The following is an 18109-nucleotide window of genomic DNA, read 5'->3' on the forward strand; positions in this document are numbered from 1 at the left end:
GCACTCGTCATAATAAACACCCTCTTCGAACAACACAAGAGAAGACTCTATACATGGACATCACCAGATGGTCAACACCGAAATCAGACTGATTATATTCTTTGCAGCCAAAGATGGAGAAGCTCTATACAGTCAGCAAAAACAAGACCAGGAGCTGACTGTGGCTCAGACCATGAACTCCTTATTGCCAAATTCAGACTTAAATTGAAGAAAGTAGGGAAAACCACTAGACCATTCAGGTATGACCTAAATCAAATCCCTTATGATTATACAGTGGAAGTGAGAAATAGATTTAAGGGCCTAGATCTGATAGATAGAGTGCCTGATGAACTATGGAATGAGGTTTGTGACATTGTACAGGAGACAGGGATCAAGACCATCCCCGAGGAAAAGAAGTGCAAAAAAGCCAAATGGCTGTCTGGGGAGGCCTTACAAATAGCTGTGAAAAGAAGAGAAGTGAAAAGCATCTGAATGCAGAGTTCTGAATGCAGAGTTCCAAAGAATAGCAAGAAGAGATAAGAAAGCCTTCTTCAGCGATCAATGCAAAGAAATAGAGGAAAGCAACAGAATGGGAAAGACTAGGGAATCTCTTCAAGAACACCAGAGATACCAAAGGAACATTTCATACAAAGATGGGCTCGATAAAGGACAGAAATGGTATGGACCTAACAGAAGCAGAAGATATTAAGAAGAGGTGGCAAGAATACACAGAAGAACTGTACAAAAAAGATTTTCATGACCCAGATAATCATGATGGTGTGATCACTGACGTAGAGCCAGACATCCTGGAACGTGAAGTCAAGTGGGCCTTAGAAAGCATCACTACGAACAAAGCTAGTGGAGGTGATGGAATTCCAGTGGAGCTGTTCCAGGTCCTGAAAGATGATGCTGTGAAAGTGCTGCACTCAACATGCCAGCAAATCTGGAAAACTCAGCAGTGGCCACAGGACTGGAAAAGATCAGTTTTCATTCCAATCCCAAAGAAAGGCAATGCCAAAGAATGCTCAAACTACCACACAATTGCACTCATCTCACTCGCTAGTAAAGTAATGCTTAAAATTCTCCAAGCCAGGCTTCAACAATATGTGAACCGTGAACTTACTGATGTTCAAGCTGGTTTTAGAAAAGGCAGAGGAACCAGAGATCAAATTGCCAACATCCACTGGATCATGGAAAAAGCAAGAGAGTTCCAGAAAAACATCTATTTCTGCTTTATTGACTATGCCAAAGCCTTTGACTGTGTGGATCACAATAAACTGTGGAAAATTCTGAAAGAGATGGGAATACCAGACCACCTGATCTGCCTCTTGAGAAATTTGTATGCAGGTCAGGAAGCAACAGTTAGAACTGGACATGGAACAACAGGCTGGTTCCAGATAGGAAAGGGAGTACGTCAAGGCTGTATATTGTCACCCTGTTTATTTAACTTCTATGCAGAGTACATCATGAGAAATGCTGGACTGGAAGAAACACAAACTGGAATCAAGATTGCTGGGAGAAATATCAATAATCCCAGATATGCAGATGACACCACCCTCATGGCAGAAAGGGAAGAGGAACTAAAAAGTCTCTTGATGAAAGTGAAAGTGGAGAGTGAAAAAGTTGGCTTAAAGCTCAACATTCAGAAAACGAAGATCATGGCATCCGGTCCCATCACTTCATGGCAAATAGATGGGGAAACAGTGGAAACAGTGTCAGACTTTATTTTTCTGGGCTCCAAAATCACTGCAGATGGTGACTGCAGCCATGAAATTAAAAGATGCTTACTCCTTGGAAGGAAAGTTATGACCAACCTAGATAGCATATTCAAAAGCAGAGACATTCCTTTGCCAACAAAGGTTCGTCTAGTCAAGGCTATGGTTTTTCCTGTGGTTATATATGGATGTGAGAGTTGGATTGTGAAGAAGGCTGAGCACCGAAGAATTGATGCTTTTGAAGTGTGGTATTGGAGAAGACTCTTGAGAGTCCCTTGGACTGCAAGGAGATCCAACCAGTCCATTCTGAAGGAGATCAGCCCTGGGATTTCTTTGGAAGGAATGATGCTAAAGCTGAAACCCCAGTACTTTGGCCACCTCATGCGAAGAGTTGACTCATTGGAAAAGACTCTGATGCTGGGAGGGATTGGGGGCAAGAGGAGAAGGGGACGACAGAGGATGAGATGGCTGGATGGCATCACTGACTCGATGGACGTGAGTCTGAGTGAACTCCGGGAGTTGGTGATGGACAGGGAGGCCTGGCGTGCTGCGATTCATGGGGTTGATTCATGGGGTCGCAAATAGTCGGACACGACTGAGCGACTGATCTGATCTGATCTGATCTACCCTGTAGGGTCTCATAAGGATTAATTGAATTGAGCCAGTAGGAGGCAGTGTAACATGGTGAAAAGAATCAGACTAATGAACCAGACATGTGAGGTCCCCAATCCTGGCTCAGCCTTTAGCTTAGCAAGGATTCAGCTCCTGGAACTTCAGGTCTCCTCTTTGAAAAGTGAGAATTGTAGGACTGTTAGGAGGCTTCCGTGGGATACCGGCAGGAAAATATATGAACAGTGTCTGCTACGTGGTAATTGTTCAATCATTTGGTAAAGCATTTGGAATTCACTGAAAGATCGCTTTTATTTTTATTTAATTCTCAAGCTTTCATTTGCCTTGAGAATTAGCTTTTTAAAAACTCCTTATTTAAGTACAACATAAAGAAAAGTATATAAATTATTAATATATTCCAGTGAATTTTCACAAGTAAACACTCTAACCAGTAGCTAGATGAAAGTTTTGGAAAAGATATAATCTTACATGAAGAAATGTATTTAAAAAAATATTGCTGGGACCCCAGAAACCTCCCTCATGCCCCTCTCCAGTTGCTGCTCTCCTCTTTTCCAAAGATAACTATAATCCTGCATTCTTTGTTTTGTTACATGATACTGAACTTTATATTAAAAGAGAACTATGCTGCATCTCTTTCAGATCTGGCTTCTTTTGTTCAACATTATGTATGTGATATTCCATCCATGTTACATGTTGTTGTGTTTGGTCCATTTTCATTCATGTTGAGTATTCTACTGTGTGAATTACATAATTTATCCATTCTTATAGCTTATGGAAAAGGTCCGTTTTTATTCCAGTCCCAAAGAAAGACAATGCCAGAGAATGTTCAAACTACCGTACAATTGCACTCATTTCACACGCTAGCAAAGTAATGGTCAAAATTCTCCAAGCCAGGCTTCAATGGTACGTGAACCGAGAACTTCCACATGTTCAAGCTGGTTCTAGAAAAGGCAGAGGAACCAGATATCAAACTGCCAACATACATTAGGTCATAGAAAAAGCAAGAGAATTCCAGAAAAGCATCTACTTCTGCTTCATTGACTATGCCAAAGCCTTTGAATGTGGATCACAGCAAACTGTGGAAAATATTTAAAGAGATAGGAATATGAAGCCACCTTACCTGCCTCCTGAGAAACCTGTATGCAGGACAGGAAGCAGCAGTTAGAACATGGAACAACAGACTAGTACCAAATTGGGAAAGGACTGTGTCAAGATTGTATATTGTCACCCTGCTTATTTAACTTCTATGCAGAGTACATCATGAAAAATGCTGGGCTGGATGTAGCACAAGCTGGAATCAAGATTGCCGGGAGAAGTATCAATAACCTTAGATATGCAGATGACAACACTCTTACGGCAGAAAGCGAAGAACTAAAGAGCTTCTTGATGAAAGTGAAAGAGGAGAGTGAAAAAGTTGGTTTAAAACTCATCATTCAGAAAACTAAGATCATGGCATCTGGTCCCATCACTTCATGGCAAATAGATGGGGAAACAGTGTCAGACTTTATTTTTTGGGGGGCTCCAAAATCACTGTAGATGGTGACTGCAGCCATGAAATTAAAAGACGCTTACTCCTTGGAAAGAGAGGTATGACCAACCTAGACAGCATATTAAAAAGCAGAGACATTTCTTTGTCAACAAAGGTCTGTCTCATCAAAGCTTTGGTTTTTCCAGTAGTCATGTATGGATGTAAAAGTTGGACCATAAAGAAAGCTGAGTGCCGAAGAATTGATGCTTTTGAACTATGGTGTTAGGGGAGACTCTTGAGAGTCCCTTGGACTGTAAGGAGATCCAGCCAGTCCATCCTAAAGGAAATCAGTCCTGAATATTCATTGGAGGGACTGATTGAAACTGAAGCTCCAATACTTTGGCTACCTGATGCAAAGAGCAGACTAAGTCCCTAATGCTGGGAAAGATAGAAGGCAGGAGGAAAAGGGGACAACAGAGGATGAGATGGTTGGATGGCATCACTGACTCAATGGACATGAGTTTGAGCAAGCTCTGGGAGATGGTGATGGACGAGGAAGCCTGGCATGCTGCAGTCCATGGGGTCGCAGCATGACTGAGTGACTGAACAACAATAGCTTATGAGTATTTTCAAGTGTTTAGTTATCATAGGGCTGCTATGGGCATCATATACCTGTTTTTTGATAAACATGCATATTTTTCTGTTGGGCATATATTTAGAAGTGGAATTGCTGAGTCCACATGGTGCTACTGGTAAAGAACCCACCTGCCATTGCAGGAGACAGAAGAGACTCAGATTCGATGCCTGGGTCAGGAAGATCCTCTAGAGGAGGGCATGTCAACCCACTCCAGTATTCTTGCCTGGAGAATCCCATGGATGGAGGAGCCTGGTGGTCTACAGTCCATAGGGTTGAAAAGAGTCGGACACAGCTGAGGCAACTTAGCATGATGCACAGGATATAAGTTCAATTTTCAAAAATCCTGCCAAACTGTTTTCAAAGTGTTCATCCCGAATTCCACCTCTCCCGGCACTGTGTGATAGTTCCAATTGCTCCATAAATATGTCTGTCTTTGTATTTCCTGTCTTTCATTTTAGTCATTTGGGTGGTCTTAAATTGCTTTTCTTTGATAAATAGTGACATTGAATACCTTCTTTTTTATGTTTATGGTATTATTCAAGTGCATATTCAAGTCTTTTTTTCTGCTGTTTCTCTGTTGGGTTGTCTGTCTTTTTGTCATTGATTTACAGAAGTTCTTTATATTTTCTGGATATTAGTCCTCCTTTGGATACATGCTTCTTTTTACTCTTTATTTATACCTTGTGATGAATAAAATTTTTAAAAAATTTTATTCTTGTTGAATTTCTCAATTTATGGTTGTGCCTTTTGCATCTTCTAAAACTGAAAAATAAAAATTTTCCTGTATCAAGTGGTTTTGTTCTCACACCTGTGAAGTAGTTTTGGTTTGCATTTCATAAAGTGTTTTTTTGGCCACTAAGTTTTGTCCACATCATCCTCTAAGGTTCAGAATTCTCTGTTGCTTTCAAGGTTCAGCAGAGTTTGGAGAAGATTTCTAAACTGGAGCAGGAAAAGGAACATTGGATGTTGGAAGCACAGTTAGCTAAAATCAAGCTGGAGAAAGAAAACCAGCGAATTGCAGATAAACTGAAGAGTACAAGTAGTGGGCAGGTGGTAGGGGTGGCCCAGGAAAAGGCTGCTGTGGCGACTGCTACGGGCCAGGAAGAAGCGTCCGCTAAGGCTGTGCCAGAACCCGTCCACAGTGCCAGTGAGGTAAGTGTCTTTTTTTTTTATAATGGTAACTAGTGGGGATCCACCTGAGTGTTCGGAGTTTACCATGTAAATTACAGGAATTTATAACAGGAATAATCCATGTGCTCTGGAAAACTCAGGTTGGTGAGCAGGATGCTCCCTTCAAAACACAACTTTATTCAATTCTCTTTGATTTTACCTGCTACAGTTCCCCATGGTAAGGGCTGTGTTTCTGGTGAAGATACACTAAGTCAAGTTATGATGATTCTGTTCTTCCATTGAAATGTTTGTGATATGGGGCTTATGTTTCTGACAAAGGAGTAAATGCCTAACTTTTTATAGAAATGACCATAAATACGTTTTAAAACCAATAGTATGGTATATTCCTAGGTAATATAAAGCTTTATGATTTACATATTAATACAGTTAGACTTCCTAAGGCAATATAGTGACAAGTTATTTTGCAGTTTTGTATTTCTTATATTTAATTGCAGTGATTTAGAAGGTAAGGAAACATCTCTACTGGAATTACAGAATTCAGAGTTATATGGAGAAAAAATTTCTGATTATAGTATTTTGCCCACCGTAAAAAAATAACTAAAAATCTAGAAAAATGAGAAATCAGGAAAGGAAGGGAAAAAAGACCCTCAAATTAGAAGGAACTCATTAAATGTATTTTTGTAAGCATTTTTTCTTGAGAAACTTGAGGGGAGCCGTGGTACTTGCTGATGGCCCTGTCCTAAGGCGTGCGATTCCCCTTATAGCTTCTGATGCTATTGAAGAGCAAGTCCTGGTCCCTTTCACATCTACCTTCTGTCTGATTCAGAGCATACTTAATAGTAACATATACAAGTTAACTTTTATTTTCAAGATGTATACAGACCTCACTGCACCTTAACAGTGTCAGAAACCTGGAATTATTGTTAGTTTTCTTAGATGTGATAATGATACTCTGATTATTTAGGAGAATATCTTTATTTTTTGGAGGTAAATGCCAAAGTACTTAGAGTAAGATATCATCATATTTGCAGCTTACTTTCAGATACTTCAGAAAATGTACACACACAGGTAAATAAAGTAAATGTAACATTGTTCATTATCAAATGTATCAATGTATTGATAATTGTATTGATAATACGTCGATAAATGTATAAATGTATTAATACATTGTGGGTGCACAGGTGTTTATTATCCTTTTTTGCCCAAATTTACTATGTATTTACCTATTTTCATAATAAAATATAGGAGAGGAAAAAAGAATTAAAATTCTTAGAAAAGTGGAAAGCACACCAAACTTCCCAGAGCAGTGAGCTGAACGGCCAGTATGCTCACTGGAGGATCCTAGAAGCCCGATGGCGAGGTTGAATCCTAGCCACAGGTGTTGCCCTCTGCCCCTGACAGGGAGGGTGGCTGCCTAGCAGGACATTTCACCAACAGAACAGAATTCTGGCATCAGTTTAGGTACCGTTTGGGGAAGTGCAACATTGCCAGTACTTATCTGTGGACTTCCCTTCAGAGTCCGTCTCATTGATCAGATCAGACTGAATGTTTTCATGATCTTTATTGCTAAATTATTTTCTAAAGGGCTGTATTAGTTTATACTCTTTATCAGCAGCATATGAGAAAATGCCCACAGCAGTGAGAAAATGTTTAGTTATTAGGGTCACCATGAAACCATGAAACTATCTTTAGGTCTTCTTGCCTGCTTTGGAAATAAGCGTAGAAATGACTCAGAGTTAAAATCTGTTCTCCCTGTCTTTCTTCTCAGACCATTTGTTGGGTTTCAGTAAAAATGGCTAACAGCGTTTGGATAGAGGAGATAGTGATGGTCATATCCATTATTGCCGTATGACAGAAATCATGAATGTGGTTATATATCTGAAGGGCCAGCTTGTGTTGAAAGATGATTTGTATCAAAAAATGATTGATAGGGTGATTGATAGGGTGATAGGGTGAAGGGTGATCTTCCAGAATTCCACTGTTAGTGTGCTTTTGTTTTATTTATTTCAATGTTGCTTGTTTCATTTTATTTTTTGGCAACACCACAGGGCTTATGAGATGTTAGTTCCTCAACCAGGGATTGAAACTGGGCCCACAGCAGTGAAAACACCAAGTCCTAACCACTGGCCCACCAAGGAATTCTCCTTAGTGTGCTTTCAAACAATGTGAACAATGTGAACAATGAGAAGAGAAAAAAATATTACAAGGGTTTAAGCTGTTGTGTTTAAAGTATAAACAGTCTGTTCTAAAGCTTTTTCTCCCTTGTGTTCTAGATTGGAATTTTAACCAGGACATCTGACAGTGAGGTAATATGTGCTTAACATCAAGTTGTTTGTTAGTAAATATCTGGCCACATGTTTGTTGACAAAGTCCAGTAAAAGTCAGCTTCATCTAATACATTTCTGACAATTCTAGTCAATGTGGATCCATGTTGCTTTTCTCTTGGGTCAGTGTTAACTGTCACCAACAAATCACAGCCTGTTTCTGTAATTGTCTTCTTGAATGACTTGACTTGGCAGTTTGACAGGGTGTGGCATGAGCTCGGCCATCAGCTTGCTGGTATGTGGCTGGAGGCTGCGAGCCATTACCTTCCAGTGGGCCAGCTGGCAGAGCAAGGCTTTTCAGGGGCTTGACCATCAATGGGCTTGTAGTTCTTTCCAGCCCTCAAATGACTGACTCCAGGTCAGATTTGGCCTGTCAAATAGGTTTGCACCTTTTCGTTTTGAAATACTGCAAGTGTAAACTTACAAATAATCATTAAAAGAACACTGAAGTCATTCAGCCTAACAGTCAGAATGGTGAACTGGCAAACATAGTTCAAGTAGGTTGGTAGATTCTTTGGTTTCCTTATTGGCCTTATACTTCAGGTAATCTTGAACTTACGCATATATTTCTAAACTCAACTGAGTAGGTGCCAATGCTAGTGTAATTAGAAAACTAGTCTGGGACAAGGGCCATAAATTGTTCATTATAGAAATAGTTTAATTCGTTAGTATGTTTAGAAGCATTAGAGCTATCTTAAGATAATGTGGGGGAAAAGAATGTTCATATTTTTAGGAATGCCAATAAATGCTCCCCTTCTCCCTGTTTTCTAGTTAGTGGAAGACATAGGAGACAGGCAGATAGAGATTTTGAAAGTTAGATATGTGGCACCTAACTGAGAGACATGGCCTCATGGCTGGGGGGCCTCCCAAGACTTCACTTCTGCTTTCTTCTCTTGAAGCCACACCTTCACTGTGAGATGGGCAGGGAGCTGAATAAAAGCTTCTGTCTTGTTTAAAGTTTTTCCAAAAGGTGGGAAAACTATGATTTCCCATCAAATTTCAAATGAAAATGTAGGAAATGTCGTCTTCTTTTTATTTGGCTAAAGTGATAGTAATCTTTTTTTTTCCCTCTCAGAACGGCTTCATCCCACTGGCATTTATTCACTCAGTTACGTGTGCTCTCTTTAGGCTCCAGATGTGGAGTCTCGGGAAGACTTAATCAGAAATCACTACATGACAAGGATAGTGGAACTGACGTCTCAGCTGCAGCTAGCTGACAGCAAGTCAGTGCACTTTTATGCTGAGGTGAGTGGAGAGTCAATCGGATCAGGTGGATTTTCCTAACCTCTTCAGCAATTAGGTCACTGTCTTGGCCTCCTGCTGCTGCTGCTGCTAAGTCGCTTCAGTCGTGTCTGACTCTGTGTGACCCCAGAGACGGCAGCCCACCAGGCTCCCCCATCCCTGGGATTCTCCAGGCAAGAACACTGGAGTGGGTTGCCATTTCCTCCTGCTGTTCACCACAAAAGAGAGATCAGAGTCAGTGTGTCTGCAGTGTGGATTTGGTTAGAGTTCATGTAGGTTGGTCCACACACCAACCAAAAATCTTAATCGGTAGACTTTCTTAGGGTTATATAACATGTTTTGAACATTATTATTATAGATTCCTTGTTTTAGAGAGTTATAAGCTGGTAACATTCATAGGTGAAGGAATTTTCGTTTAGGGGAATTCAAAGCAAAGTATGTCTTTGTTTCTCTTTAGTATACTCTTTAGTTACTAAATGACAACTTGTGGTAATGAGTTTTTATAAATGATAAAATGCAAAATGTAACCTTTTTCAACTTTTAAAAAATATAAAATGTTGCTTTTTGTTACATTTTATTCTTCCATCACCATATAATTCATTTTCTTAAGAGGATTAGAAAAAGGTTATGCAAGATAATAAAATTATACAAATTCCTTGATGAAGAGGAGAAAATGAAAGAAGAAATTACAGATACCAAGAAGTGAGAAACAAATTATAAGATAGAATGGAAATTGCTCAACATATAAGGATACATGTAAGGTCTCTGATTAGAAACTTTTTCTTAAAATGTTAGTTGTAGATGTCAGACAGAGATGTATAATCCTTTAAACTGTTAAGGAAATTGACAAAGGAAAGATCAAACCCTTTACTAGAATGTGACTTTGTGATTTTCTCCTGTTCTGCAGAGACAGGGAGGTTGATAGGAAGCCAGGTGCTAGAAGTTAAGAGAGGCTTTGCTTCTCTCTTCTTGCTGAAATAAATGATATGCATAGCTTAGTGTTGCATACCTGTTTGAGAAGATGATCAGTAGTGATAACTGTTGGATTGTAGAAAAATGAGGACAGCAAGTTGGATGCTGTAGTACCCTACTGTTTGAACCATGTGGCACAGAACATCATCTTGTCCTGCTTTGGATCCCTAACTACCTTCTGAGTTACTCTCCCAGAGTTGATTGTCCTCCTCACAAGGGCCTGTGTTTTGCAGAGCTCTCTCCCTCTTTCTCTGGTTCAATGGCTGAGCACATAAATGTGTAATTAATAGAGAGTGGTTGATTTGGTTGGCTGAACTTGCCTGAAATTCTCTTATGAGGAATGAAATAAGTAACTGGGGAATTTCTGAGGATTTCCAAGAGATTTGCTTATCTTAGTAAATTCTTTTAGCACAATTGTGATACAGGAATTTTAAAATTGTTCTAGTTTTTCCTTGTCTGTAAACAGGAAGTGGTGACCCTCAATATGACTTTACTGGAATGGTCAGTCTGAGCATTTGATGTTGACACAGCATTCAAATGTGTCTCAACAGATTCTCCGTGTCAACCTCGTGGTTTATCAGAAAATTTAGTGATCCTTTTAATGGCATGCCTTCTTTTAACAATAGCATGAAATAGAATTTTTCTTTTTTCTTCTTCATGTACTGTCTCCAGATAGCCTCAGTTTAGTAGACTGCACCCCCCCGCCCCCGCGCCCCCCAAAAAATAAAAGCCAACTGGGGTCTTTAAACTGCTCTCACTTTTTTTTCCCCTCATCGACAGAGTGAGGCTGTAAAGATCTTTTGGTTCCTATGATATGGTCTCCAATAAAGGGCTTAAAACACAAGAAGAAAAGTATCTTAGAATTCATACTGCTTGATGCCATTGATCACTTTTGAAATAACCACTTCCTTTCTCATCCAGTGAACATGAATCTTGGGTAAATATAGAAAACTTCTTATACTTTTTGTAACCTGTGGTCATCAGGCTAGAGTTTGGAAAGAAATACTGATGAACTTGGGTTAGTAGATGTTTTTCCCTCATTAAACTGACGTGAGTGAGGCCCACTCACATTTCTTACATGTGCTCCAGGGTGTGGCACAGGGCCTATGGATGGAGATTCAGCAGATGTTTGTGGGATGAAGGGAGGAAGTGTGGTCCTGGGGATTGTTTTCTAGTTACCTTCCCTGAAGTAAATTCGGTCTGGGGAAATGCTTCCTGAGATTATGGTGTGTTTTCTGATTTCGCAGTGCCGAGCACTCTCTAAAAGGCTGGCCTTGGCTGAAAAGTCTAAAGAGGCACTGACAGAAGAGATGAAAGTAGCCAGTCAGAGCATTAGCCGACTTCAGGTGAGTTTCACGTTACCTACACAGTGTGTTTTTTCATTGAAAGTTCTTAGGCTGAAAAATCAGCATTTCCCTTCTAAAATGGTGACATTTGACCTCTAGATATAATACTTTTCTTACCATTTTATTTCTAGCTCATTTTCAAGTTACAGCTCATTTATGGCAGGCAAGAAGTGGTTGTATTATTTGTTTCTCTAGTTTGATTTTAATTATAAATAGTTTTGTAGTCAGCATTTCTTTAAATAATACTTATTTATCCATAGTCCTTCCTTTTTCTCTTCCTCCCAGTTGATAATCCCTGTCATGGCTGGCTGGAAGTTTATTTTCTTCATATGACTCAATTCCTTCTCTTTATTGATTCATAAAACTGACATAAACTGAAAGATAGGGCTTCATAATATTCCTTCTTACTCACTGCTTTGTTTTAAAGCCTTGTTTCCAGAAGCCTTTAGTAAATATAAACATGCTACAGGCAAAGAAATAACTCATTAACAGCAATACACACTTCCTTCTGGTTTCAGATTCATATATAGATTTTCTAGAATCACAAGATTAGATGTTAAAAGGCCAAAGAGAGCCTGAGAGATGAGAGGAGAGAGGAAGGTGCTTTTTCTAGGGAGAGTCATGCCCAGAGGGCTGTGGGATCCCCATCGAGTGTGGGATGGTGGGAATGTGCTAGAGACCACCTTCTCCGCCTCACCAGAGGCTCAGGAAAACCTGAGGGAAAGAGCATGAAGCCCTCTTGGTTTTTTTTTTTTGTTGTTGTTGTTTTTTGTGACACTTTTATACCTGGCATAGAAGGAAACTCATTTCTGCAAAGAAATTCAGAACCCATTTTGAAGGTTGAGAAAAACTTCTTCCCCATTTGTACTTGTTCTCTTGTTAGACCTGTGGCTTAACCTGCTTCTTAATTGATCAGATAGGTCATCTTGATAGGTTGCTTTTCCAACATTTTTTTTTTTTCTTAAATTAAAAGAACTTTCAAGTGGTATAACTGGTGGAGTTTTGCTTTCTCTTTTCTTTTTTCCCTGGCCATTCAGGATGAGCTGACAACTACCAAGAGGAGTTATGAGGATCAGTTAAGTATGATGAGCGACCACCTGTGCAGCATGAACGAGACGCTATCTAAACAAAGAGAGGAGATTGACACACTAAAGATGTCCAGTAAGGTAGGGGAGGGACGGGCCTCTCTGAGGAGTAATAGTTAATATTTAATGTGTTTCATGTAAGGTACTTCATTGTTGAGTGTTTCAGGAGCAAAGGATTAAGAGATTTGAAGTGTTTATAAATCATTTCACTTGTCCTCTTATCCGAAAGTAAAATGAAGATTGTTTGATTGAGTTACAAGTTGAGAGAAGGTCTGACCTCCAGGTCCTAACTCTGTGTTGCTTGCTTTTTGGTATTTGGGGCAATTCTGCTACTGTTGTGTTAGTTAGGAGCACTCTTAAGAGGGTTTATGATGGGGATTACTCTTTTATTTATATGAATCTAAAACGGTCTCATTGAAAAGTAACCTTCTTAGCAAATTTATTCTCATAACATATCCATATAACCAAGGGCTATTTTGTCCTTTTAATTCCAAAGACTTCTTAAATTTCATTTCCAATAAAGCCTCTGCTTGTCCAGGCTGGGGTCAGTAGATATGGGTAGTGTTTTTGTGTTGAAGGGCATATCCATGTATCATGTATCTTTGTTGTATCATTATACACACACACACACACACACACACACACACTCTTACCATGAGAGGTAGGCTTCAAGAGGCCAGAGAGCTGGTTTCATGCATGATCTCAGATGCTTGGCATATTTTGATAACTCAGACAACACCCTGCCACCAGCAGCTTGGATCTGCTGTGTCCAGCCTGTGCTCTTTACAGTCCACGCTGCCCCTCACTGATCTTGCAGGTATGTGCTGAGTTCCTGTTGCGTGCTGGCCCTGGGAAGGACATAGAGATGAACATTTTCGCATCTGCCAGTGGTGGTGCAGAGCTGCATCCCGCTCAGTTGATGTCTCCTTGGAAGTGTATCATGTTAATGCACTAGAATTTGCCTTACAGAATTTTGTTTCTCAGTGTAGTTTGGTGGTATTGATTGGCCTCTGGCTGCTTCGGAGAATGTTTGTGATGCTTTTCTGGGACATTTTGTGATGGTTGTGACTGGCCTATGTGGTGCTGATTAGGGTTCTCTGGTTACTGGTGCTTGGGGAAACTTGGGCTTGTAGGTAAAGGGTAGGGTATTGGTCCTTTTGAAGAATGCCTCCTTAACCCTTTTGGCCTCTTGGTATTCCATCAGGGCAATAGCTGACTCATGTAGAAAGCACATGCGTTAGTGGGAGTAGCAGGAAAAAGCCTGCTTCTAGCACCTAACATTTGAAGAAAAGTAGCAGTCATTATAGGGAAAGTTTTCAGACCTCAGAGCTGCAGAGGGCATTTGGTTCTGAATTGAGGAGGGTTAATGTTGGGGATAGGCGCTTCCCTGGTGGCAATCAGGAGACCTGGGTTCGATCCCTGGGTCTGGAAGATCCCCTGGAGAAGTGAATGGCAACCCACTCCAGTATTCTTGTCTGGAGAATTCCAATGACAGAGGAGCTTGGTGAGCTAGCAAAGCTCATTGTCCCAAAGGTAATTAATTGTATTGCAGTCACTTTGGAAGTGAGGAAATTTTTAAGCCCTCTTGGAAATTTTTAATCTAGTCCTTAGAATATCTGTGATTAATAAAGCATAGAGTTAGCGATCCTTCTTTACTTTCTAGTTTCTGTTGTTAACCTTTCTTTGATCTTTCTGTGGTCCCTATATTTTGTCCCCCCCACACCACCCCCCATTTATTAGTCATTTAAATTGCTATAGCATCAGACAGCTGAGTTGACGTGGTCTCCATTGGATACCAAGTAAACATCCTGAAGCCATTTGTTTGCTGTTATCTTGCTCTGAATGTCTGTGTTTTGTAACCATTTCCCACATTTATATGCAATAGTTAAATGTAGGAATTAAATTAGAATGCTTTCCCTAAAAGTGAACTTCTCCAGAAAAAAGAAAAGTTACATAAAACTGGAAAGTCCAAATCTCTGTATATGAGGGAATCGGGAATTAAGACATTTTCCAAGTTGCTCTCAGCTGGTATCTGAGCTTCCTTTTATCCTGAGATTATCTTTGCCACTGAGATGTTAGTTGGCACATATTAAAAATAAGTTCTTATTAAGACCTTTTAAAAGGTGTTCATTTTAACAGCAAAGGAACAAGTTTAGGCTAAAATATTTTATTCAGCTTTATGAAATCATAAAGTACCTTGTCTTTGAAACAAAATGAATATATGAGGTTTGATAAATCCAAGATATGCTTTCTTTTCTTTATTACCTGTGCTCAGACACCAGGGAAATAAGGTAGATGGAGAAAAGCGGGGAGAGTGAAAAGTAACAAACTGCTCTGTGATTCCTAAATAAAAGTTAGCGATGGAAGGTTATCAGCTCTTCTCCTTCTTGGAAGCTAAAGTTTTCCACAGTGAACTATGGCTTCCAGACAGCTTGGTCTCTAAACTGTGTGGATGATTTTTCTAGAAGTTGGCATTCTTATTGTTGATATTTTTCTTTGCACAGGGAAATTCTAAAAAGAACAAGAGTCGATAGTTTACGGATAGCGGGTTGGCGACTTCTTTCCAGAGCTGCTACTGCTGAGCGGAGCTGCGGGGCCGACCCTCCACGTCCAGTGCTGGCCGCCTTCAGGAAGCTGGAGTGTTGTTGGGCCTAGTGAAGTAGTCAGTGTTGTAAATGGCCTTGAAATATTTAAAATATATTTGTAATCAGTAAGGCAAATACAGAATTTGATGTTGACAGTAAAATGGAAAACAATACACATACCGTGGATATTGTAGGTTTCCTTATGCTGTTTTTACTGTGCACTTTTTAAAATTAGGTTTTAATTTCAGTATGTAAGAACAACAAATATTTTGTATATTTTCAAACTCTATGATATGGTAATCAATTTGGTATCTATGGAATAGATATATGTTTCTGGATAAAATGCTTACATTGTCAAACTGTCATTACTTCTCGCTATAATTGAAAACAGTCTCCAATTCCTTTTGAAGACTTATTCATTCTCTCTGTCTCTCTTTCTCTGTTCTGGAGGGACTGGGCCTTGAAAACTCCAGATCTTGTGGTTTATTATCATTGTCTTCGGCTCTTCAGTACCTTCTCTGTGTTGGAATAATAGCTTAAGGAAATTGATGTCAATAAATCCATACATATATCAAACTTTCAGTCTTCTGAGAATCTGATGAAGGAAACTGAAACGTACTAAAGTAGGCTTCACAGAATTACCAAATCCCAGTTGATTTAGATATAATCTTTCTAATCCTTCAAATTGGAATAATTGTACAGTTAATCCTTTATTAAGGCTTTGAGTACCTCTCAAGGTACTTGTAACTATACTTCAGGCAAGGTTGCTAAGCCCTTTCAGGCTCCTATTGGTTTATTTCATAAACATTGTGTCATTTTAGTGTACATTTCAGAGGTGTCTCTCCCAGCACCTCCCTCCCCAAGTCTTTAGTTAGTTTCTCTTTTCCTCCGAGTCTCCTACACATGCCCATTTCACTCCATGTCTACATCCCCAGACTGAAGCCCCTCCTTTCCCACCTCCCTGCCTGCAGCTTCATCTCCTTTGAGCCTCTTCACTGGGCAGTTGCTAGTCACCCTCCAGAATGCACTCTGTTTCACCTCAGTGCTCAGCACCGCTTCCCTCTGTGCTCAGCACAAAGGCCAACTCCTTGGCCCCCTGTTCTTGGCTGCCTGCTGTAGAGACAGACTGGCCGTTGTGCCCAGTCTTCACAGTAATGGAAGTATTTGAATCCTGCCTCAGGGATCTCTGGGTGAGTCCAGCTCGGTCCCATTTCCCCTAGCCCCTTGGCCCTTTCTGTTTTGTGTGATCTGTTCATTTTCATTCTCTGTCACCTGAACCAGCAGTGTTCACTGTAGCTGCGCCTAAGTCCCCAAGCACCATGTTGCTTAGCTCCACCGTAAACCTAGAGTTTCCAACCCCTGCTAGACCCTCAGTGTTCTGTGACCCTGCGTTCTGAATTTCTCGTCCATTTCTCTTCCTCCTTTGGAGGGTTTGGAACTAAGGAGTGATGTCATCTGGCTTATGCTTTAATGGAATCATGGGTTGCTTGGCTGAAAATCGATTGTAGGGGAGCAAGGATGGAAGTAAACAGAAGAGTTAGGAGGCTATTCAGTAGCAGGAGGCTGTTGAGAGATGATGGTGGCCTGGACCATGCTGATATCAGTGGAAGTTGTATGAAGGCTATTTCTGGATTTGTTTTGAAGAGAGTAGATAGGAATTGCTGAAATCCCAACTCTTTCCTCTCTGTACTTCTATTACTCTTTATAGTTCTGTTACTCTTCTCTGCTTTTACTCCTAATACTTACCATAATCTAACGTACAATATGTTTTGCTTATTAATCTTGTTTATTGCCTGTTTCTCCCCTTTAGAGGATACAGTTTCATAAGGGCAGGTTTTTGGTCTGGTTTGCTCACTGTTGTCTTCCCTGTACCTAAAACACTGCCTGGCATTCAGTGAATGTTTGTCAAAGGAATGCTGCCTGGGCAGGAACGTGGAGTGTGAGAGAAAGAAGAGTCAGTCAAAGGGGAAGCCAGGGATTCTGACCTGAATGCATCTGAGTGCAAGGGAAGATCGAGGGAGTAGCATCTTGCTTCTACCTGGCTATGAGTTAAGCTGAACATCTGGGAGTCACCTTGACTTCCTCCTCAGCTCACATATCTCGTTTTTTACCTTGTCTTGCTGAACCTTCCTGCCTTTTCACATATCTCGGCTCTAACTTCTTATCTGATGCCTTAAATTGAGCCCTGGCTCCCTGCTGCCTGCATGACTCACTCGTCTTCCTGTTCTCCAAACATCTCTCTCTCCACTTAGCACATTTCTGCAGAGCCCATCTCCTGGATGGAAAGAAAGCCTTCACAGTGGCCCTTCATTGCGCTCTGGCTGTAGTGTGTACATGTGAGACATGTATACTAACTGTCACTCACTTTTTCCTTATTCTCTTACAAGCGCTCCCCCCTCCACCTGCCCCTGCCCCTGCCCCCTTGCTATAGTCTCTGTGGAAGGAAATGGCAACCCCTCCAGTGTTCTTGCCTGGAGAATCCCAGGGACAGGGGAGCCTGGTGGGCTGCCGTCTGTGGGGTCGCACAGAGTCGGACATGACTAAAGTGACTTAGCAGCAGCAGCAGCAGTGAAAGTAAAGTCGCTCAGTTGTGTTGGACTCTTTGAGACCCCATGGACTGTAGCCTACCAGTCTCCTCTGTCCATGGGATTTTCCAGGCAAGAGTACTGGAGTGGGTTGCCAATCCCTTCTCCAAGTCTCTATCTACCTTTATGAAAATCCTCAGACCTCTGGGTCAGGAAGAGTGTCACTTCTCCTGAGAGATGGACCTGCTTTTCTCATAGAGAAAATGTGAATCTTGGGTTGTCCTTCTTTGCTTTGGTGGCCGGGACTTGTATCTCTCCCCAACTGAGAGCTGCCAGAGCTCCCAGACCAGCAGTCCCTATCGCCCAGCATGGTGCCTGGTCCCACAGACCTGCTGGCAGTCCCTGTGGAAGGCTTGACCTTTGTGTAGGGGTCAGTGCCTCTGGGAGGTTTCCTAGGTCTGAGCAACAGG

General features: G+C 40.9%; 1 protein-coding gene across 2 annotated transcripts in view; it reads left to right on the forward strand.

Annotated features, from left to right (window-relative positions):
- The window catches only part of PPP1R21 (protein phosphatase 1 regulatory subunit 21), a 72416-nt gene extending 56726 nt beyond the window's left edge, over nt 1-15690 (forward strand). For both annotated transcript variants that reach the window (XM_027555207.1, XM_027555209.1), the window contains exons 17-22: nt 5339-5581; nt 7834-7866; nt 9013-9129; nt 11346-11444; nt 12482-12610; nt 15034-15690. In XM_027555207.1, coding sequence (XP_027411008.1) covers nt 5339-5581; nt 7834-7866; nt 9013-9129; nt 11346-11444; nt 12482-12610; nt 15034-15063 — 651 coding nt within the window. In that variant the 3' untranslated portion in view covers nt 15064-15690. The remainder of the gene's footprint in view (nt 1-5338; nt 5582-7833; nt 7867-9012; nt 9130-11345; nt 11445-12481; nt 12611-15033) is intronic.
- The last annotated feature ends 2419 nt before the right edge of the window (nt 15691-18109 follow it).

This window comes from Bos indicus x Bos taurus, chromosome 11 (genome assembly GCF_003369695.1).
Source record: "Bos indicus x Bos taurus breed Angus x Brahman F1 hybrid chromosome 11, Bos_hybrid_MaternalHap_v2.0, whole genome shotgun sequence".
Lineage (NCBI taxonomy): Eukaryota > Metazoa > Chordata > Mammalia > Artiodactyla > Bovidae > Bos > Bos indicus x Bos taurus.